This window comes from Glycine soja, chromosome 5 (assembly GCF_004193775.1).
Source record: "Glycine soja cultivar W05 chromosome 5, ASM419377v2, whole genome shotgun sequence".
Taxonomy (NCBI): domain Eukaryota; kingdom Viridiplantae; phylum Streptophyta; class Magnoliopsida; order Fabales; family Fabaceae; genus Glycine; species Glycine soja.
Window position 1 is genome coordinate 4,408,274 of NC_041006.1, and position 25,221 is coordinate 4,433,494.

A 25,221-nucleotide genomic window follows, 5' to 3' on the forward strand; every position below is an offset into this window, starting at 1 on the left:
TTGGTGGTGATGATTGGGGATTGACATGTAACCGACCTATAGTGAGACCTATACAATATAAATTGTATTTGAAAAAATATGTATGAAGTGACAACGAGGATTTGCTTTATAAAAGTATAAAGAAATAATATAATATTACTATATATACTCTAGATGAAACAAAGTAAAATTGAATAACGAACTAGCTAGTTGGTATGGTGCGTGTAAGTTGAGAGTTCAGTTCCTAATTTTATATTTTTTTTAAAAAAAAAGAGAAGGTAACAAAGGGAGCATCCTGAAGGACACAATCATATTCCTCATTTGGAACAGATTTAAAAGGTTAACTATGTGTGCTCACTTGACTTCCTCGCAATAGGCTGAAAGGATCTCCAACTTCAAGATGTGTAATAAGTGGTCCTCCAAATATATATGTTTCCCAAATGATCCCACTCACCAAGTCCTCGTGGCTTTTAACTTTTACGATTATTCTTCCTATCATTTTCTTTTCTTTTTCCTAATTGTTGGTACGATCTAATCATCTTTGTGCTTTGTTTAAGGGTTATATATATTTGTCTTTCAACTTTTTTAGATTTTGATTTTAGTCTCTCCTCATTTTTTTAATAAGTTTTGGTCCATCTTTAATTTTTTATTAGCATTTTCATTCTTTGAATTTCTACTGTTAAATGGAGAGAGTACATATTAAAAAGTACAAAATACTCTTACATAAATTAATATTAAATATTTAAGAAATTAAAAGCATTTTAAAAAATATAAATAATTTAAAATAATATTTTAAAATTAGGATAAAATATAATTTTGATTTTTTTTATAGTCTGTAATTTTAGTCTATATATTTTAAAATAGAAACATTTTATTCTTTATTTTAATAAATTAAGGATGAAAATATTAAATTTTTAAAATAAAGGAGACAGTGTCTCTATTTAAAAATATGAGATCAAAATTATAAATTATTAAAAATAGGATTATGAAAATTGTATTATAACCTTAAAATTATTAGACCTCAAGAATTAGTTAAACTGGGCCTACGATGGGCTACATACGCCATACGCCTACACTCTCCAGTGCCCCGCTAGTTGGATTCAATAAAGAATAGAGAGAATTGCTATTGGCACAAATAACATTGTTATTGGTCTATCAACATTAAAAAATTTCAAAAATATCATCTCACTTTGTATAGGGGAAACAGAGTTACTTTGTACTAGTGTGGGTGCAAAAAATATTATGCAACAAATGTGTGATTCTATTGTAAAATGCACAATACAATTACATTTTTGTTGTACATGTTTTTGGTATCCTACTAGTGCAGCAAAAGTACATTTTTATTATACAAAATGGTTGTAAAAACATTGCACAACAGAATTATAATTGACCTACGAAATAAAGAAAAAAAAATTTCCTGCATAATTTTAGGTCAAATGCAATCACGATTTCGTTGTGAGATGATTTCTACAACACAATGAAATCGTGATTCCAATGGATTGTCAAAAAATACAAATGGAATCACGATTTCGTTAAACAAATTGCATATGAGATCATGATTTTATTATATTGACTAAAATGGAGAAAAAAGTGCACATCAAAAAGAGATTTGTGAGGGAAATAAGAAAGGAAGGAAAAGAGTAAAGAAAGAAAAAGGGCCAATAACAATTGTGGAGGAATTAATATTAATTCTCAAGAATAGAAACTAGATCCCAAAAAAGGGTTATTTGATTGATAAAATTCTCTTACAATTGTGAGATGTATTTTATTTGTCCTCCTTTCCCAAGCACACCATCAAGTTTCATTTGTTTGCAAAGAAAAAGGATAAAAAATGAACAATAAAATGTGTGAAATTCACATTATTATACTATTGAAAAAAGATTATTCTATGTAAGTTAAAATATATTTTCTATGATGATTATTAATCGTTGTCATAGACAACGTTATAAAAAGTCTTTACTTTTTATGATAATTTCATAAAAAATCTTCGTAGACAAAGATATCTTTTTAAGACGATTTTTTAAAATTCATCTTAGAATAATAATTTCTAAAATGATTTGTATAAAATCATCGTAAAGTAATTATATTTATTTATAAAAATACCATTATCTTATATAGTAAGATGATTCTTCAGGAATCATTTTTTTTTAATAGTGTTACCGTCTTCTTTAATTTAAATGTATTTTCGTTTCTTTTTTTTTTTTTCTTATTTCTTTCCCCTCAAACCGTGAAAACTCAGTGTTCAACATTTACGATGATACTGTGTAGGACTATGATTTAGGGTAATTATTAAAACATGTGAAAATAAAAATGAATTGTATGACTGAGCTAACGTGAATGACATGTTGAATGACCCATCACATATTTTCTATCTTTCTACTTTACACACGAGTCACGACCATGAAAATTCTAAACACGTCTTAGACTCTGTTTCCCAAACAGTCCAAAGCGATAGCATTGATAGCCCGAAACTGCAGCAATAGCGGGGAAATCCGGGTCAAAGTGTTAAGTTTGGCTACAGATTGTGACAATGAATGTCAACCAAGAAATTGGAATGAATCCTTTCAAGTAGCCAAAGCAAGTCTGGCCCCATACAACTAATGCCAACTGTACCCGACCCGTGTCCACATCGTAGCCACGTGCGTTATTCTTCATTCATATCCACTCACTTCAATTCTCACACTCAATTTCACAACTTCCACTTCACATATTATATAAGCCACTCTACAACCAACTCCACTAAGTGCAAACAAAAACACTCTCAACAAATGAATATTCTCGGACAATCATTCAACGAATCAAACAACGGAAGCTACTCTTGTTCGTCGCCGGAGACTGGTAGCTCCTCTAACATTCCAAACACTTTTCACTCCGACGAGGAAGTGCACACACTAGCTTCGGCGCGTCCTAAGAAACGTGCGGGGCGTCGAATTTTTAAGGAGACAAGACACCCGGTGTACCGAGGAGTACGAAGGAGGAACAACAACAAGTGGGTCTGCGAGGTTCGTGTTCCCAACGACAAGTCCACCAGGATTTGGCTTGGAACGTATCCAGTGCCTGAGATGGCCGCACGTGCGCACGACGTCGCCGCGCTCGCGCTTCGGGGCAAGTCGGCTTGCCTCAACTTCGCCGACTCGGCGTGGCGGCTGCCCTTGCCGGCGTCGACAAATGCGAAGGAGATACGGCGAGTGGCGGCGGCGGCTGCTGTAGCGATTGCGGCGGAAGACAGCTGCGGCGAGCAGTTACAGAATAGTATTGTGAATGATGCCGTTGCTGATGATTGTGAAGTTAGCAGAAGTGACGTCAGCTTTGATGAAGATTCCAATAGCAACAAAGGTTTGAGAGTTTTTTGTGATTTGGATGAAATTACAATGGCAGATGCACCGGTTTTTGAGGACATGCGTGAGTGGCTTCAGAGTATGGCGGATGAGCCTTTAAGATCGCCTACTTTTGTAACATATGTTAATGTTAGGGATGTCTGGAACTTTGTGGAGGATGATGCTGAGGTATCCTTGTGGAGCTTCACAATTTAGTGCGTTTAGTTTGTTCTTTGTCTTCTTTCGTTTTTGGTTTTTGTACATAATTAGGAACGGAGGAGTACGAAAATGTACCAAGACCGAGACGATATAAGGAGCTAGCTATATAGGGAGGATCATAAAACTGTAAGACATTGCAAATTTTCTCATTCAGTTGTTTTTGTAATTCTCATAATCATATAGATAAAGGAAAGGTTTGTAAAATAAATTTTCCATTTTCATCAATATATATATATATATATATATATATATATATATATATATATATATATATATATATATATATATATGCACGTCTTGCAAAGAAACACGTTTTGCAATCCCCCAGCGGTCGATAAAAAAGATACATATAGATATTGTCTTGTTAAATGGCAGCTGATTGCATAATTCATCATAAACAAATTCAAATTATGCAATCAACAATTAATATGCACGCTGTATGAAACAAAACTTTATTTGCCTTGCATGAAGCAAGTTCCTCTAAGTAAATAATTAAAGGCATCGGATAAGTAACCAGTGTTAAAATACACCACCTCCATTAGACTATTACGAACTTATCTAAGTAAATAAGGACATTAGATATCTTCTAAGCTATAATGATAGAGCTCAAATAAGTTTAGCTCAAATTTTTAAACTTCTCATGCATTTTTCATAAGAGAAATAATATTTTAAAAATTCCTAAATACTATCAAACACCTTTTCATCAACACACATCTCTCTCTCTAACAGATCATATAACTTACTTTTCAATTTCAAAATCCATATTCTTTTAATTTATTTTTATATTCCTACCCTGTGAACTAAGACATCTTTTATTTATTTATTTATTATTATATTATTCATTTTTAAGACATGATTATATCATATTGTTTATCAATAATAGTATTTTTATATGCTTTTGATCCTTCAACTTATGTGTGTGTGTGATTTTATCATATAGCTTTATCAATAATAGTATTTTTATATGTCTTTCCTTAAACGTGTGTGTGTGTTTTTGTTAAGATTAAATGATACTACAAAAGATGCTCAATTAGCATAGTACAATAAGAGTAAACAAATGGAAAAAAAGACATACCCTCACCCTTACCCCAACTGAACGCATACTTTCATATCCCACACCGTACGTGTTACATGAAGGGAACACAACAAATAATGGGCCCCCTCGTAATTTTCTTAATTAGTTTTCAACGATCACTCTTTTAGGTGCAATGAAAAAGGAAAGGAAGTGAACCAAAAGATAAGACAATATAGAATTCAAGAGAACCGAAGAATAGATATTTACTCTTTCAACCTATTAATATTAGCGTGTGAAGGATAGTTTATAGAATAACGTTTATTTTTTAAATGAAATTGAGAAAAATTAAACGAATTAAATTAATATTTTGCAACAGTATTATTTTTTTAATTTGCAAGAATGAAAAATAAATACCATAGAATTTATAATAATTCACGAATCATATTCCATCACCTGAATTAAACCCTTTAATTTTTACAATAACATTATTATCATCATTGTTCACTTTTGAGTTCAAAAGAATATTTCTTTTGAATTTACTATTGAATAAATGTTATGAAGGTTGTAACAACATTTTTAATAGAATTAATGTACATGAAATTCAGCAATCAGTCAAAAAGATATTGTTAATATTCTTCTTAAATACTTTGTATAAAACACAAATTAAGAACTTGATATTAGCTTCTTCTTTTTTGGTTATTTTTGTCATCATATTAATATTGATGATTAAAACAAAATAGAGGAATACTATCAACAATACTTGATAACTGCAAAATTTGATAATCAATTTTGACTAAAAATGATTGTAATTTCTTTACTTTATTGTTGTTTTTAATGAAATAATAAAGAAATTAATATCTTTGTAATTTTTTATTAGCAGAAGCTAAAAGAAGAAGATTTCAAGTGCTTTAGAGGAAAATTGATGCAAAAATTGAAAGAAAAAACCTTGAAGAAAAATTGGAAGAATTGAATAGCTTGCTTAGTGCACACCCTTACTAAGCGGGTAAGCTCACGTTTAGCGCGAATAAGGCCCATGAAGAAGCTCAAAGGCGCATTTAGTGTGAAATTCCGCACTAAACACGAAGTCAGCGTAAAAAGTAAGTTACCTTAGTCCTATAAAAGGAGTAGGAAGCAGAAAAGAATCGATTTAAAACCCTTCAAACCCAACCAATATCTATCCAAACTCCCTTTACCTGTAGGAATACATCTTGGATCTGTCGATTGTGTTATGGCCAAAGTCCTACTCATGGTCACTTGGTGGAATTAGGAGAAGTGGTAGGTATTATTGTAGGCCAATCCATTGGAGAACCGGACACTCAACTAACATTAAGAACTTTTCATATTGGCGGAGTATTCACTGGAGGTACTGTAGAACAGGTGCGAGCACCTTATAATGGAAAAATTCAATTTAATGAAGATTTGGTTCATCCTACATGTACACATCATGAGCATCCTGCTTTTCTATGTTATATAGACTTGTATTTTACTATTGAAAGAAACAACCTACACATCGGGATATCAATCCCTAGACCACCCCGAAGACTCATAACTCTTTAATGAATACATCATAAGCCTGAGTATCTCTAACAGGGGAAATCCTCTTTCTATGTTCATTATCCCATTTTCTTTCTCTGTCCATCCCTTTTCTTCTATCCACAACAATCCTTAAAGTGTAAAGTTTCTCATGACAATCAAAGACTAAACCCCCTTAGTTAGGGTCTGATAGACCTAAAAAGACCAAAAGATATATTGTATGCTTCATATCTATCAATGCAAACATGTATTTTCTTTCCTATTATTCTTTCTTATTTTAAATTTCATATATCATTCATCCTTGTATCATCTTTAAGGGTTAGGCGCTCGAAAGAGGATAATCCTTATTAGAAATACAAGGAAGATCTTATATGCATCAATTTTAGGAATTAGTCGTTCGAAAAAGGATAATTTTTAATATAACTCAGAGGAAGGGGTATCTTTAATAAAATCATGGTAGTCATAAGGTGATTGCATTATGTCCATGCATTAAAACAAACTTCTAGAATTAGAACTTAATGCATTTTATCTATTGAGTCTTTGCAAAGACGTTTGAGAGATAAATATGTAAGATAGATTTGACATCATGAGGCATGAGGAGCATGTATTCTAATAGATGTGAGTAGGGAAAATTTACCTAATTCATAGAGAAAAATCTAAAATAATACATATTAGGCAAATAAGACATGCTAGGTCCCAACATTATCACATTTTGAATTTATCTTTTTATCATTATCTTTATCTTTTACTTTTCTCATCTTATCTATTTTATCTTCTACATTTCTTATCTTTTACTTTAATCTCTTATCTCTTTAATTTTTATCTTATCTCCTAATCTTTTATTTTAAATTTCTTATCCTTTTTCTCTCTTATTTTCTTTAAATTTTACATTTAAATTTCTTATCTCTGACTTATAAATTGAGTTTACATTAATCTAAGTACAAATAAAGTCCATCTAAATTGATGTAATTGACAATGAGTTAACAATACTTTTATGTGTTTTATGACTTTAATACATATTTTATTAGTTTAGATTACTTGGGACGCAATTTTCTTAAGAAAATTTATTAAATAAATAAGAAAAATCATAAAAATTTAATTATTAATAAGGAGTATGTTAGAAATTAAGAATATATTGATACTTGACAGAATTTGTCAAATATGCATTAAAAGATTACAAGTAAAATTAAAGTTAAGAAAAATTAATAATAAATAACATATATAATAGTGTTAAAGAATTTTAAAATTCTTATTGTTTATTTTAAATTTCTCATTTGAAAATTTGATTCTTAGTCTTACCCTTGTTTATCGGCTTTTGCCAATTTTAAAATGTGTTCAATTCTTTTATTAACCAGAAAAAAAGAAAGGAATCGGAAAGAAATACTAAAAAGAAAACGATGAGATGACTGTGGGGACTCGCAAGTCAACAGGAGGATCAGAAACACGTGGCACGTGCCTAAGCGCATGGAGAGAAATTAGGGAGGGAAGGAAGGGTCAACTAGGAGTCTACTGGCAGTCCAAAGCAGCCAGTATCCTACTATTAGTTGTTTAACTCACTACACAACAAACTTCAAATTGAGCCAATAACAATAAAATTAATCCCTCTCCAGATTCAAATTTTTATGAATATCAATTAAGAAGCATCCAAGCTTCTTCTTTCTCACACTTCATTAAACTCATATTTTTCATCGCATGCACTTCAACCTCTAAATTTCTCTTCTTCCCACACATTATTTTTATTATCTCACAGACTGTGTTTAGTGTTGAGATTTTGAGATCTTCACCGCCGAACCTTCTTAAGTCTTTCCTTTCTGTGCAGTTCTTCAACAATATATATATATATATAGTCCCTAAGTATCTCTATATTTCTACACCATTACTCGCTTTTCTTCTCTCCTTAGTCCCTAGCTACCTTAAATTTGTTCAATTAACTTTCCTTACATATTATATGGCTTCTAGTGGTGCCACACCTCTGTGTAATAATCATTCTCTAATACATCTCCCAAAACGCTCCGTTTTGCTGAAGGACTACCTGAGGGATGACCTCAGTTCGTGTTCAACGAACGGTTTCAAATCGTTCCCGCGCCGACAATGCTGCACCACCGTGGGATTCTTCGGGGAGAAAGATCTCCAGCTCCAACGCAAAAGAAGGAGCACGCTCCCTCGACGACGATCCACAACCATATCGGCCTTGCAGAGAGCTTCTGGAGCAGTAATCAACGCGATAAAGTCACTGCCGCCGTTGTCACAAAAGAGTGGTAAAGCGAAGAAAGGTGTTGCCGGTGTTCTTTGTAGAAGCTTCTCGAGGAAGGTTTTGAGTAGAAGATTCTGGAGGAAAGCGGCGGCGAGGGAAGAGGGAAACGAAGATGTGCCGCGGAGGAGGAGATCTTTCCATGAACTCATCATGCTGGATCATGAGGAGCATCGTAAAGCGACGTCGTTGAATGAGGATAGTACTACCGTGTTCGCTGCGCATGCCCCGAGCGTGACCACCTCTTCCGCTTGTGGCAGTGAAAGCTGGGGAGACAGCGAGTTCACTTTTACATCTGCCGGTGCTTCTTCTTCCTCTGAGAGCTCCAACGAGAATTACCTCGTACTTGAGGGTACCGAAGAGGGTGCGCCCCATCACAAGGTGGAAGAAGTAGTAACTAAGGTAAGTAATCTTTTTTAAGTTGTCTTTGGTGTATGGATTCTGTACTAATAAGTCGGTGATTGGTTTGTTGGTTATAATGGGATTGCACCTGATTTTCTTGAATAAGTTTTTTCGTTTGAATTTTTTCATGAAAAAAAAGTGATTAAAAAAATTATATTAAAAATGATTAGATTTTTTAAGAAAGATTAATCGATAAATATTTCGAAATAATAACATTTATACCCAAACAAAAGGTGTTAGGTGGGTTAATTAGAACATTGGAGATTTCGGGGGTTCGGTGGCTTTTACAAGAAGCTAGTTCAAAAATTTAAAGACCATGAATGGCTTTTAAATCGGAGCCATCTGTTTTACATTAATTAGTAAGACAAACATTTTTATAATGCAAAATTCAAAATTGATGATTAGTTCAGAAGTTAACTATTTTAAAGTAAGAAAAACACACTTTAAAAATTTAAAATCTTAACAATGGTTGATATTATAATATTCTTTTGCATGTACGTCTTAAATATTATTAAAATCTTTAATTATTAATTTTAATTAATGATCATAAGTAGTATATATTGCGTTGGAGGATACGATTCCCTTGATTAATCATGCATGGGGTTTTTTTTTGGTAAACCATGCATGTGCAAATCAAATCAACTTGGGAAGCACAGCTGGTAATGTGGTTTGCACGTGCATGGTGTGGTGGTTTTTGAAACTCACTGCAATTACTGACACTAAGGCTAGGACTGGTCATTTAAATCAAAATGCATTAAATAAAGAAAATAGTGTGTTTTAATAAATAGATAGTATATAAACTCCAAAATGAATTGCCCGTAGATTCAGGAAATGTCAACCTAGTTGGAATCGCTTTAATCCCCATCCGTTCTTTTGCCTAAAGAAAATGAATTCCACGTAAAAATTTAAGTACAAAGTTGGTTTTTCATGGTGAAGTTTTGTTGACTTCACTCTGATTGTTTGAACTCTTGCCTTAATAAAATGTCAGTTGTATTTATCAAATGAAAATACGAGATTAGTTAACCTGTTCTCATGAAACAGGAATATTGGCCGAATGATGAGAAGGAACAATTTAGTCCTGAATCAATACTAGATTGCCCGTTTGAAGATGAAGAAGATATTTACAAGTCTCAAATCAATTCCACTTCCATTACTCTTTCCTTTTCTCAAGGTAATGCCCCCTCTCTCTCCCTCTCAACAACAAAATACCACAAAAATTGATGAAGATTTGTTTTGCAGCATAAATACATGCTTTTTCTCTGACAAATGAATGAAAGTGTGTATATTTAATGATGTAATTACAGGAAGGAAACACAAGCATATGCACAAAAGATGCCATTTTGAAAGTGTGGTTCCACTGGAGCCAGTGGTTTTAGAGAAAATGTTCGCGCGGTTAGAGCTGGAGGATGAACCACACAACCATTATACAAAACAATGTTCCCGCTTATTAGTGCCAAAAGTGCGTGCCCAAAACAACTTGCGTCGTGACAACAATCACAACCATGAGGACAATGCTCGTGATCTTCTCAACTTCGTTAAAAGGTCAATTACACCCAACAGTTTGATAACAAAGGCAGAGAACCTGCTGTTTGATTACTTCAAGCAGAGTATTGAGGAAAACAAAGACATTGATTATTCAAAGAAGCTTCAAATTTGCAAGGTAGCTGAAGATTGGATAAATGGACAACCCCAAGAAATGTATTTGGGTTGGGAAGTGCAAGGAGGAAGGTGTGTCTACATTAGGGAGATGGATAAGTGTGAGGAGTGGAAGAGCTCTGATCAAGACATACAACAATTGGGTCAGGAGCTGGCAAACGAGGTGTTCACTAATTTGGTGAATGAGTTCACACTTGAACTCACGTCATGTGCTAGCCACTAATGAGATGTTGCAAGTATCTTCCTCCATTGTTTTTTTTTTTTTTTTTTTTGCTTTTTACATTAATTGTATTAGCCTCTTCTCCCTGTCTCGGGGACACGGGATGCTAAATTTTGGAAGGAACTATTAGGGGAAATTTTGGTTTTAGTTATGATGTTTTTCTTCCCCATATCCTGCATAAATATTACGACTTGGGAGAAACCAATTAAGTGCATGTATGGATACCTAAAGAGATTTGATTTTAGCTTTCAAAATCACGAAGAATAATTGAAAAATCAGAAGAAATAAAAAGTTACTTTGTCAGTGCCGTGAAAAAAAAAGCAAGGTGTAGTTACCATACTGCTCAATCAAACATACACTGAATTCATCTTCTCCAACAAGCAATAACAACAATGACGCTAGATGTGTTGATGATAAATAGTTGACTGAGGAGATCAAATTAATATATATATATATATATATATATATATATATATATATATATATATATATATATATATATATATATATAAATAGAATAAAATCTTCCCAACATGTATATATGAACTCTTAGTAACTTAATTACTTTCAACGATTGAGAAATTGTATTTGTACAAACGGAATATACAAAATAAAAAGAAATAAGATGAGAAGAAAAAGAAATGTGAGATGAGCTAGTTAATGTGACAAAGAAATAAAGAAAATGATATGAAAATGATGTATCAATTTATTTATAAATAATATATCTTTTTCTATAATTATTCTATGCAATCAACAAACCGTTATCATATTAGTTAAGGTACACACATAAAGAATTAAATAAACGTAAAATGTTTTATATTAAAAATATAAAAATATTTAACATTTGCACATGACAAAAGCTAGACCACTTGAGGTGCAACAAAAGGGGCGAAAAATTTATGCCAGCATGAAATAAGTAAATAATATGTCCTAAAAAATAAAAGAAGTTATGCCTGAAACCTTCGTTGAAAATAATTAATAGTTGAGTTGAATAAAAGAAGTTATGCCTCAAATTGATTATAATCAATTTCATTGGTGGACTTAATTTCATCATATTATAAATATTTTTGAGTTGAATAAATACCTATAATTCTAAAGGAAAAAGAAATTGTATAATATATTGGATACTTAAATTAAAGAGTTTAAACTCAAGATAAAATTAGTTATTAATAGATTATAGATATTATTTGTTGCTTGCAATTTTGAGATTTTAACAGTATTTTCAATGTAACAGAAACTTATATGATCACACAATAAGTCAAAACTGGGATTAGAATTTATCTTACGAAGTTAATTGAAAAACCAACTAAGACTTAATTAGACTCTAACTCTTTACCCATTAATACTTTTAGTTAATCAAAATGGGCAAACTCAAGTTAGAGGGTGTGCACATAAGTGTATGCCCATAAATTATATACAAGCAAGTTTAGGTCAGTATGAATAATGAGCTCAGGATTAATACTTAGGCAATTGCTTCCTGCACCTATATCTTTGCTTCCTACACTTAATCCGGATTGAAAAATTACATTTTGGATTAGGCTTTTCAGAATGCAAAAGTTTACATTCTGGAAGGCTATTCCATAATGTAATTTTACATTCTAGATTAGCCTTTCTGGAAGCTTAAAATGGTACACGAAGTAATTATGGATGTGCAGGAAGCAATTGCCTTAAATCAAACAACAGCATGCAGCTTTGTACAGAATATACTGTTTTGATGTGTCATCCATTTTAAGCAAATCTTAAAGCTATTTCTCTTCTCTCTATACAAATACTCATATCAATAGTGCAACTTCATAATGAAGTCACATTAATTTGTAAAATAAAATACCTTGGTCAAATAACATTGAATGTAAGAAAAATTGAACTAATGTGCTAAATAAATGTTTTTGTCATTTACTCCTTATACTTTATTTTATTTTAGTTCAAAGTTATACCTTATACTGTAAGTGAAGCTTATGCCTCTGTTTACTTTTAAAGATTAGTTGCTAAGCTTCTATCTTTAATTTGTAGGAAATCAAAGCTCTGATCCCTCTAACCATGGCCACTCAGATGATATGGATGATGGTGAGAAGTGGATGCTTTTGCCCTTTGCTGTTCCTGTTAGTTTATTGTTTTAATGTTTCAACAATTACTTCATTGCATGTACAGATCATCCTGTTCACCTTTGCATTGTGTGTTTGATTTCACTAACAGTTCCATTTTGTATGTGCTGGAAATTTCCATCAGTGATTTACCAACTAGTGCGCTAGAAGTTCCCATTGGAAAATGTAAAAATCTTTATATTAACAATGTATCAAAATTAAACTCATAATAATATGATAAAATATTTAAAAATGATTGTCCTGAAAATTATTCTCTGTCACTTGTCTTTGCAGTAAAGACCTAAATTAGTACAAAAACCACTAGGACACATTAACTACTAACAAAAATTGAACTCATAAGAGGTCCATAACAAGTCACACCTTGAATCACATTCATCCTTTTGTTAACTAAGCTCCCTTAATGGATATGCAAACTTAGTACCTGAAATTACATAACGGGCAATGATCAAATATGTTTGTCTATTGTGTGTGTGTGTGTTTCCATGTCTTATTTCCGAATTAAAATTAGAGGACACCGCATGGTAGTGGAGATAGACATTAGACAATGTCATATTCATGGTCTGAATTACCTATCTAACTTTATCTGCATTAAATATATTTGCTTGAAGTTTTACCATCCTGATTGACCTGGATAACGAAATGTCAGGAAGTTTTATGTAGTTTACATGATTATGCAAGGTGAATATACTTGTATAGAAAAAGAAAACGAGGACGAATAGTGCATCACTATTGCAATTGTTGAAAACTATGAAGTCTATACACCCAATGTTGTTTGGGACTTGTTTGATACCTTTCCTCGCAGGGAACAACTATAAGTGGTAGGCTGTGATAAAAAAAAAATATCCCTTTGAATCATCCCCCTTTTTATGGATCTAGTAATGTCCTTTTGTAGTATCTTTCGATTCATACATGAGCCTTTTAGAATTGCTTTCTGATTCAATCAATTTTAATGATTCCATGCATATTATAAAACTTTTACACTTGATTTGACTCTTATGAGTGTCAAATGAACGTTAAAAGGTAATATTTCCCCTATAAATTTCGTTAAAGGCGGTACGTGCAGAATGTTCAGTTATATTCTCAACACTATTTATATTAGACCTTTTGTATTTGACTCTTAATTCCGTCTGCAGTTGGAAATCTGTATTTGCCTTTAATTAAAAGGCTACCAAATTATATGTCTGTATTTGCTTTGGTGTTGAACTTTTGAATTTCTGACATTTATTCAGTGTTTCAATATGTCAAAGGCCATACAAAACTGAAGTTGAAAGTTTACCAAAAAAATTAAGTTACCTTCTAGAAACTTTGAATTGTTGGTTCAATTTACACCTCAATTTTGTTTTCTTTTACTTTAAGTTATATTGTTTTTCTGCAGCATGTTGGAGTCTATTCAAGTATATATGAAGTTAGACAAAGATCTATTGCTGGAGATCTGTTATAACCGTACAAGTCTGTTTGTACTCTTCACAAATTGAAAAGGAATATGAGTGTTTTGTCACTTTAGTTTCCAAAAGGAGAATTGAATTTTCCTGTCAATTATTACTTCCTAGAAAATAAACAAAGAAACTATTTTTTGTTATAACAGTTATAACTTGTATTTGTGTAGAATCTACTGTGCATAATGCATCCAGTAACTAACTTACTATAGACTATGAGATAAGGACTTGCATATACCATCATCTCGTTCATACAATTGTTGAATAGATAATGCAATAGACACTACAAATCTTATCTAAGCGGTAAGTATAACATCACACAAATTACATAGCTAGCTCAAATCTAAAAGGTTTATGGTCGAGGCTGTTTACATAAGAAATAAGAAATAAGAAATAAGAAATAATATATACTATACACTAGAGACTGGTTAAGAAAACAAAGTAAAAAGTAATAAAAAAATTGAAATCGTTATTTGAATGTACAGTATTTTTAAAAGGATCTTGCTTAGATTAAGAAATTAAAATAAAAAAATATTTATTATGTAAATCATAAGACAACATAAATTTTTGTTAACAATGAAAAAATAATACTCTTAAGATATTGTTTAACATTTTTTTTAAAATTACTAGTAATTGAGAGTATTTAATAGAACGTATTAAATGTCCATAACCAATGACAATTGACAGATACATGAGACATTATAAAGACATTAAATCGCCGCAAAACAACGATATGGTATTATTGTGCTATTAATTCCATTACCCAGTAACCTAGCTACTCTAACCGTATTCAATTGTGTCCATTAAAGAACTTATTGTTTCTCTTTTTCTTTTTCCCCGTTTTGAAGTTATGTGAAACTTACTTTATTTAACAAGCTAAAAATCGAATCCCGTGAACCATATCCTCTAATAATGTGGCCAAGACTTGGCTCAAATGTTGTCTTGTCCCCACAGATGGAATAAAGACAGGCACGATGTAGGGCAAGTATTTTCATCCATACGAGCTTTGATCAATGCAGCTACCTGAATTTTGGTATAACTTTGATCAATCTAAAAGATAAGGTATTATTGGACTACTCATACTGAAGTCGTTGTTGGATCTCATTATGGAATTTTTCCTCTCAGCTTGTTGAAAGTTGAAACGATCAAACAATTATTATTGCTGATTGAACATTTATAATTATAAAGCTTTGATGAGTCTCCAAATTAGAGCGTCACACTAATTTGTGGTAATTGGCATAGACCGAATATATTACACCCTTCCATTTGTATTTCTCTGGATGATGGACGAAATTTTTGAGTTCTTTAGTTTTTTTTCCTTTTCTTAATGGACTTCTATATAAAATTTCAGCAATTGTTATTTATAAACATCATAACATGACACATAAATCTCTTGTAATGGTAAAAAAAAATTAAGAAATGATATCTTTGAGCAACAAGCGTAAAAAGAACTCTATTATTTTACCTTATTACTTGATGAAATTATAAACACAATCAAAGTCATTAAATGAAATCTCAATACAATGGTGGTGTATCTACAATTGTAGTAAAATAAACTTAAATGTATAAAATGAAAAAAAATAATTTTGTGTCTTAATCTTAATTATTAGATTCAGCTCAAGGATGTTCAAGGTTTGAGGGAAAAACTACAGTAGGACATTTACTTATTTAAAATTTATTTAATACTCAAATCTCGTCAATCAATATCCAATATAATAGATATTTATAAATAATTATGAAAATAATTATTATAATTATACTAATTTTGGAAAATTTTAAAACAATTTTAAATTCTCATATTTTTATATTTATATTAATGATCAAACTATTTTCTGTTATCTGTAACAAACAACTATGTACTCTGAAATAAATCAAACTTTACTCTTTTTTTCTGACAGCAAATCAAACTTCACTTAAATATCATTTAATGTATTTCATTTAAATTACAAGTACAAAGACAGAAAATATGTACTGTTGACATGTGTTTCCTCGCTCATACATCTGAAAATTAAAGGCCCTTAATTTTGCATTCAATCACAATTTCCATTTCAAGAATGGCCAGAATAAGATATTTATCTTTGTGAATGTTTATTTTTCCTATTTCAATCAAACTATGATACATACACAAAGCTAATAACTAAGAAAGAATGCTACATTTTATAAGAGATAGAAGTATTTTACGTACATGCGTTATTTTTTAACTAGAAAAGGAAAAAAAAAAGATAGAGAAGTGAAAAGAGATAGATTTATACCGAGAAAGAGTGGCAATGAGAAAACAAAAAGGATTTTATATATATATATATATATATATATATATATATATATATATATATATATATATATATATATATATATATATATATATATTTCCCCATCAAACAAGTTGTATTGTACGTGAAGGCAGTTATTAGGTGCAATTATCAAAACTCAACTGTCTTCCAAAAAAATTATGTGTTCTACAATTTTTCATTAATTTGGTACTATATATTTGCAAGGCAAAGACATCGGAAGGTGATTTTGAATGATGCCACTTCAAAATCTCTTCATTTTCTTAAGTATTTATACACTGTGGGTCCCCGCAATTAAATTAGTTTTCGGCTACATAAACAGCCAGTAATCTTTATATTTTTCTCAAATATATATGACCGTCATCATGATCGTTGTGGTTTGAAACTGTATATAATAGGAACAAGAGTTTATTTCAGTTACTTGGGGGAACATTAAGCTTGGTTCATCAAAAGGCCTCATCACTTGAAGGGTTACTATATACTACTTCTGTGACTGAAAAGTGAGCTGAGGTGTATAACTGCAAATGGGTGTTTGGTGGTGGAAGCTGTTTGTTGCTGCTCTTGCTGGGATTCTCTTCTCAACCCAACATTGTGCTTCCCAAAAAGGTAATTGTTCATCTTGTTTTGCTCTCTTTTGGCCATTTACAGATTGGAGCTATTTAATTAGATTACTCATCTGAATTTATATATAAGTAAAAAAAAATTGTTTCTTAGATTTAATCATAAGTAAATTGTTTCTTTCATTTATTGTAATTCTATTTTTAAAAAAATTATTTTATTTCTGATATTAAGTTTTAATCAAGAAAATTTTAGTTAGGAATAATCTTATTTTTACTTATGACAACTAATTTTCTTAATATATATGAAAATAGTTATTTTTATTTATATGGGTTCAGACGAAATACATTCCAAGCAAAAATAAGTATAATATGATATTCAATGGAGTTTGTTCAGTAAGTAATTAGTGAAATTTCGAAATGTAATGATGATTATTTTGAAAATTTTAATTTTTTTCAAATTACGTGTCATGTTAAAATAGTTATTAAGATATAGTTTTTAATTTTATTTTTATCTTTTGATATTTTACTAAATATAGATCGAATGGGATTTTTTTTATGTGAACTCCTTGTTACTAATCACTTTTTGGAATATAAAAATCACTAAAGCTAATTTTATTTCTTCTAACGGGTTGGGCTTGTCTTCTAACTACAATAAATTGTGCAATATAAAAACAACTCCTGGTTACTATTTCATGGTTTTATTGCAAATGAGCTGAACCTGTCATCATAAAGTTTCTTTCTAGACACAGTAAAAAAATAGAACCAGGAGTGCAAAAATAGAACCTGTCCTGATAAAGTTATGCATGAGAAAGTAAATTATTTAACAACTATGTTAACTTTGTTAGTAAAGTAAAAAGATATCTTAATAAAGATAAAATGTCAACCAATTAATGCTACTATATGAAACTAACTAAAAATTAAAAATATAAATTACTGGTGTGCCCTGGCTAACTAGTTAACGAAGTGTAATTATTGAAGCGAGGAGAAACTCAATAAACGTAAATTGGCTCAACTAACTAGCACATGGCCATTGATTAGCTAAGTAGGACTATAAACCGTAGTTAACGTACGATAGATGCATTAATGAGCTTCTCTCACATATTCACAAAGAGTTACAAAGAAAATTATAGTTAGAAAATTAAAATTAAAATAATTAAACTAAAGAGATAGGATACATGTACAACACGGTTATCTTTCTTTATCATATTATTTATTACATTTTCACTTTCCTCTTACTTTTCTCCCTTTTTTCTTATTTGTTGTAAAATTTATTGTACAAATTATTATACAAGTATCATTTCTTACTAAAAACCAACTAACAGAACTCAACAGGGTTAGTAAGCAGTTGAATCTCTTAAATAGTGTTTGATAAACGAGTTAAAATGAGATGTAATAGAACATTTGAGTTATATTCTATATTTAGTGTACTTTTGAAATTGAATAGAATGAAAACCAAAAACTCATACATTTTGGTTCCATGAACTAAAATAAGTGTAAACAAAGAAAATAGAATAGAACGTTTTATTTTGTTCTATTTCATCTGCTCATCAAATGCTATCTTAATTATGTCAATTAAGATTCAATTATTACGTATATCATGAAAAAAGATTTTACTAAAAAAGATAATTCTCACTTCAGTAATTTTTATAAAATGAATACCAATTATTTGCACATTTCAAAAGAATTAATTTTCAATCATTAACTAAAAATACCTTTGATTTATTTAAGAAACATATAATAACACTGGCTTCGGAATTTAATCATATTTAAAATTTATTATTTTTCTTCAAAAATGTATTTTACATAAATAACTCATATTTTTTTTCTCATAAACTCAATGTATGTTGTCAATTGAGTATATTCAATAAATTTATTAATATCCTTAAAAGAATGATTGTTATCAAATTAAAGCTCAAAATTTATAAATAAGTATTTTCTTTTATCAATAAATATTAATTTGTCAGTTTTATAAAAAACATAAGTTGGAGGAATTTGAATCCACCATGTCTCCCGCTCCCTTTTCCCTTCACCATTCTCCCATAGACGAGAATATTAAAATTACCAACCAATAGAATACGTAAAATATGTATGAATCCTTTAACATTAAATTCTAATATGATAAAATCATGTTTAAATAAATATTTGGGGCGGGCGGGGAGAGAATGGAACTTGTATATCATTATATAAGAAGATACAAAATTTAAACATTAGCTATTATGTAGATGAAAGTATCTATTTGTGTGAAAAGATATCCTAAATAAATGGGACAGTTGAAGAATGCCCTTGTGCTTGTTGGGTGTACTGAGTTTCAGCCACTGAACTTGAATCTTGATTTTGACATGCCAGACCAGCAATATGACTATGGTGACCCAAGTTTCCTTCATTTATTTTCCTTTTAATTCAAAGATGAAAAAAAAAATAGAGGCAAATGAAGAAAACAGGGTAAATTAAACATTTTACATCATCAAAACTCAGTTAGAACGAAAGAGACGAAAAGGAAACCTTCAGCTAGGTGTTTCCTTGACATTTTATGATCTTACTATCTCAAACTCTAAATAAATTTATAATGGTACAAGTATGATAATTCGCCTTCATTATTACCGAATTTAAAAAAATCTCTCGTGGATTACTGACTCGATTTGTTTTAAAGTTAAATATAATTAATTTCCTAACGTGCAATTAAAATGTATATTTAAATTAAAAATATTTACGTATTGATTGTGTAAAATAATTTTATATTTTTAAAAAATTTTAACACAATCATTTTTTTCTAAATTAAATCCAATCATAAATTTCACATTAAAATATTGCGTCATGTAGTAATTAATCAGGTGAAAAAGCCAAACAAGTTACTTAAAAATTTATCCGCATCTTCCATTTTCTTCATTTAGACAAACCGTAAACATTTTCTTGTGGCTAGTGGCTACAATACTACGTAGTTAAGAAGGTGTTTATTTTATTCAGTTTCTTTTTCACCTTTCATCATTCTTTCAATTTTCAAAATTTGTCTCTCTTCTCTCTCTCTCTCTCTCTCAAAGTATATATATATATATATATATATATATATATATATATATATATATATATATATATATATATATATATATATATATATATATATTAGTTTTGGGCGTCAAAAAAAGTTTTTTTCTTTCAAACTAGTAGAAAGGCAAATAGTAGCTAGTAACATGTGTGTTTGGATAACTGATAAATTATATAAGATAAAGTGAATCAATCTTGATTTTGACTAAATTTTATATGTTTGAATTATTTTTAAAATTATGATAAAATCAATTATAATAAAAAAATTATGATAATAGTTAAAGTAATTAATTTTTATTTCTACTAAAATCAATTTTACAATAATTAATTCTGTAAATCAATTTGATTCAAAATCAATTTTATCATCACAGATCCAAAAACACAAACAAATGAGATGAAAATTTTAGAATCTTTGGAAAATCTAACGAATATGGTGTTGCTCATATATATTCAGTTCCAAACTACACATTTATGCACAATGCAACGACAGCACCAGACGTATCATACTACGACTACATCGTAATTGGCGGCGGCACCGCAGGGTGTCCTTTAGCTGCGACACTGTCCCAAAATTACAGCGTGTTGCTCCTTGAACGCGGTGGTTCACCCTACGGCAACCCTAACATCTCCGACTTAGCTGCTTTCGGTGCTGCCCTCTCAGACACCTCCCCTACCTCTCCCGCTCAGCGTTTCATCTCCGAAGACGGTGTCATCAACTCAAGAGCTCGCGTCCTCGGTGGTGGAAGTTGCTTGAACGCTGGCTTTTACACTCGCGCTAGCCCTCAATATGTAAGGTACACACAATACTCAATTATGCAACCTTCTGCTTTTCTTATGCATCATGTTATGCATGTGGTGTATATTAATAGGATTTGGTCAAACAAAAAGAGACAGTCTTTTATAAATGATTAATTAATGTTTGAAATTTTGTTCACAGAAATGTTCTTATTTACCGTCTGGTGATATATTAAGGGTTTTAATATTTTATTAGCTTAAAACAATTTTATATTATTATTTAATTATAAAATACCATGTGTAGTCAATTTATTAATTTTTAATTTATAATAAATATTTAAAAACTCGTACTGATGATGTATTATAATTAAATAATAATAGAAAACTTTTTATATTAACAAGACAATACATATTTATTAAATCGTATTTTAAATAAAATTATCTTTAAAAAATAATATAGTGTATGTTTGAGTTGTGGTTTGAGAGACTTCAGAAGAGTATTTAAAAAAGAATTAGAAATATATCTTTTATTCATTTGTTTGATTGGTATGGAAACACGTGCCACCACACAATGAACACCAACACATGTTCATATTCTAGAGAGAAAAAAAAATGTAATGTATGTGTATAACAATATTAAAATTCCAAAAGTCCGATGCATCATATTTTGTTGATGTACAGAATATCTATATATTAATTACTTAATTTTATTAGATAAAGAATATAGTAATATTTTAGTACCAAATTTTGAGATAATGAATGATGCATTATGTGTGTGCACATAGGTGATTGCTAATATGTATGTATGATGAGCATTAATTGATTGTTTATGGGTAGGGAAGCGGGGTGGGATGGAAGGGTAGTGAATGAGTCGTACGAATGGGTGGAGAAGATAGTGGCATTTGAGCCACAATTGAAGCAGTGGCAGTCATCTGTGCGGGATGGACTAATAGAGATAGGTGTGGTGCCTAATAATGGCTTCACTTATGACCATATTGATGGGACTAAAGTAGGGGGCACCATCTTTGACCAGAATGGCTTCAGGCACACTGCTGCTGATCTTCTGCAATATGCCAAACCCACTGGAATTACCCTGCTTTTGGATGCCACTGTGCATAGGATCTTGTTTAGAGTCAAAGGTGCGTGGCCCATTTTCATTTTAGTATATGTAGTAATATGAAATTCAGACATGAAAAATGCTAGCAGTCTTTTCAACTAACATTTTATAATTTGTTGAAATCCTATTCCTACTACTACTTATGGATCTCATTTCTTATTTAGTAATCCTAATTTCAATTAATAAAAGTCACATAAATTTCAAATAATAATAGAAAATGTGTTAAGGAAGAATATGTAGAGTATTGAGAGAATTGAAGTGAACAAAAATGGGAAAAAAAAATCAGCAAAAATGCAAATTTGTTTTGGAGATCGGCGTTTTTGTGTGAGGAGTGTTAGCAAACACTTTCTTCATTATTTTTTTTTATTATTAAAAATTACAATATCGTGGTAAAAATTAATCAAATAAAATGTATGAGCCGCACAATCTAGTAATATTTTTATAAATTTCGATCAATAAAAAAGTGTATTTAAAGAAATGTGTGGATAATACGCTCCTATCATTTCTTTTCTCTTCTTATTTTGGTAACCCATTTATTGATTTCCTTAATATTGAAATGGAGCAGATAGATCAAAACCAATGGCCCATGGAGTGGTGTTTAGAGATTCATTGGGTCGTAGGCACAAGGCGTACCTGAAGCCCGATCCAAGGAACGAGATAATCGTTTCGGCCGGTGCACTTGGAAGCCCACAACTTCTAATGTTGAGTGGAATTGGGCCGGAAGAGCACCTTAAAGCCCACAACATCAGAATAACATTGGATCAGCCATTAGTAGGACAAGGAATGTCAGATAACCCCATGAACGCCATCTTTGTCCCATCTCCTGTCCCCGTAGAGATCTCTCTGATTGAGGTGGTGGGCATCACCACTTTTGGCACCTACATTGAAGCTGCCAGTGGTGAAAACTTTGCCGGTGGTTCCCCAAAAGACTACGGAATGTTCTCCCCCAAGGTATTCACGCCATTGTGTTGCATCTATAATGAAACTCGCATGATACTTATTAATATAACGACGAGTAATTTAGATGAAATAATACATGGAGTTATTTAGATGTATAGTAGGAGTGTAGCGGGTAGGATTTAGAAGAAAAGTTTGTTCAAACTAGTTAAAATTTTCCAATTCAAATTGGTTTGGTTTAAGGGGAAAAAGAAGAAGATGAGTAATCAAAACCAAATCAACCTCGTTAAATTCAGGTTACATTTATATTTTTAAAAACTAATTTTATAGAAATATAATGTTAGAAAAAAAAATGAACATTAAGCTAGAATTTTTTTGACTAAAAAGATTCCACAAAACTTAAGTTCAATTTTATATTAATTTTATATTTTTCTTATTGAATTGATGCATTTCACTCACCTACTTACATCTTGGTAGAGTAAAATGTAAGGTGAAGTCTGAAAAGGTTGAACACCATATAATTTGAAGAAAAAACCCATAAACCTGAATCTTAAGATTTAGATTAAAGTGTCCTGTGAGACTTCATTTATGTAGTGACTCGTGGTCCACATATAGATTCATTGAATCTCCCCAACACATCCTAAGACATAACTATAAAATTGTTAACTAAATAACTTTTCGTTACAATGATCCATTTTCATTCTTAAAAGAGAATGTTTTTGAGTTATTTCCATCCTTATTTAAATCATATGACTGATCTTATATTGATGTTCCTAAATGCAGATTGGGCAACTCTCAACGGTGCCTCCGAAGCAAAGAACTCCGGAGGCCCTAGCCAAGGCAATAGAAGTGATGGAAACTCTGGACCAAGCAGCATTCAGAGGTGGATTCATCCTGGAAAAAATCATGGGTCCAATATCAAGCGGGCATTTGGAGCTCCGAAGCCGTGATCCGAACGACAACCCCTCAGTGACCTTCAACTACTTCCAGGACCCGCGAGACTTGCAGAGATGCGTGCAGGGCCTGAGCACCGTGGAGAAGATAATCGAGTCCAAGGCATTCTCTCCCTTCAGATACCCCAACATGCCTGTTCCTGTGCTGCTCAACATGACCGCAAGTGCCCCCGTTAACTTGTTGCCCAAGCACACCAATTCTTCACTATCTTTGGAACAGTACTGCAAAGACACTGTCATGACCATTTGGCACTACCATGGAGGCTGCCAAGTTGCTAAGGTTGTTGATAGGGACTACAAGGTTCTTGGTGTGGACGCTCTGCGTGTTATTGATGGCTCCACCTTTAACTACTCCCCTGGAACTAATCCTCAGGCCACTGTCATGATGCTTGGCAGGTACATATAATTCTCCTAATTGTCTTTTAATTCTGATACGATAAAATATGATTTCAGTTCGGTATTTCTTATTTTGAAACTTGATTATAGTCTTTGAATTTTATTTTAGTCTGTAAAGTTTATAAAAAAATAATGATTTTTGGTCCATCTGGTGAGAAAATCATATCTGATAATAAGGATGAAAATCTGTACTTTTATAAAGTTCATATACTTGATTGGTCAACTTTTATAAAGTTCAGATACTTGATTAGTCAAGGTTAAAATATGAGACTAATAAATTTTTTTTATTGAAAGTACATTTTTGCACCTTCAATTGATATACTAGTTTCTCTTTTGCTCATAAAAATAAGAATTTTTACTAAAAATATAAGAACTAAAAGAATATTTTACTCATAATATTAATTGAGTATACAATCAATTTAGTTTTTTCAATTATGATTTGTTATGACTTTAGTTCTTTGAATTAACAATTTTTTTTTTAAAAAAAAAATTCCAAACTCAAACACTTCAGTTCAAAATTACATGTAATATATATGTGACTCAACTTTAGGAACTTAGATAAAAATGAATTACAGTTTCAAGGACATGTTCTTAATTTCATCAGATCTAAAAACTATAATGATAGCAAAGTGCAATTTTAATATTAAATTGACCATTCATTTGTCCCATTTCTTTGAGTATATGTTATTGTTATATATTAAGCTTTAACTCGTGTGGGTTGTTGGAATTTTCAATTTGATGCAGGTATATGGGAGTGAAAATATTGAGCGAGAGACTAGGTGGTGCGGCTGCTGCTGATGAAACAGAGCAATAAGTTGTATAGTTTTTCTCCGTGTGAAGTTTTCATCAAAGTGTCTTCGTGTCACTGAGGAAAACCAAAATTCTTGTGAGAATGATTTGTGAAGTAACCTTTCAACGAGGAAAATAACAAATTAAACATTGTTCATGTAATTGATGAAGTGAAACTAGAAGGGGGACGAGGGAAATCTTCTCTTGTTTGGGAAATCTTCTCTTGTTTTGATTACGACCGTGGTGTGGATGAGTTATTTTTGTAAGAATAAAATTTAGGTATAACATTTTAAGTATTTCCTGAGGTTTTAAAA

At 31.1% G+C, this 25,221-nt stretch overlaps 3 protein-coding genes across 3 annotated transcripts; all 3 read left to right on the plus strand.

Annotated features, from left to right (window-relative positions):
• The first annotated feature begins 2,679 nt into the window (after positions 1 to 2,679).
• Positions 2,680 to 3,723, plus strand: LOC114412078 (dehydration-responsive element-binding protein 1F-like). The gene has a single exon (XM_028375852.1). The coding sequence runs from the start codon at positions 2,748 to 2,750 to the stop codon at positions 3,510 to 3,512; it is 765 nt and encodes a 254-aa protein (XP_028231653.1). The 5' UTR covers positions 2,680 to 2,747; the 3' UTR covers positions 3,513 to 3,723.
• Positions 3,724 to 7,774: 4,051 nt separating this feature from the next.
• Positions 7,775 to 10,822, plus strand: LOC114412079. Its single transcript, XM_028375853.1, has 3 exons — positions 7,775 to 8,716; positions 9,758 to 9,887; positions 10,021 to 10,822. Exons 1-3 carry the CDS (start codon positions 8,012 to 8,014, stop codon positions 10,593 to 10,595), a joined length of 1,410 nt encoding a protein of 469 aa, XP_028231654.1. The 5' UTR covers positions 7,775 to 8,011; the 3' UTR covers positions 10,596 to 10,822.
• A 5,850-nt stretch (positions 10,823 to 16,672) lies between these two features.
• Positions 16,673 to 25,221, plus strand: LOC114412080 (protein HOTHEAD-like). Its single transcript, XM_028375855.1, has 6 exons — positions 16,673 to 17,024; positions 20,475 to 20,814; positions 21,593 to 21,894; positions 22,438 to 22,823; positions 23,553 to 24,118; positions 24,863 to 25,221. The coding sequence occupies exons 1-6, from the start codon at positions 16,943 to 16,945 to the stop codon at positions 24,930 to 24,932; spliced, it is 1,746 nt and encodes a 581-aa protein (XP_028231656.1). The 5' UTR covers positions 16,673 to 16,942; the 3' UTR covers positions 24,933 to 25,221.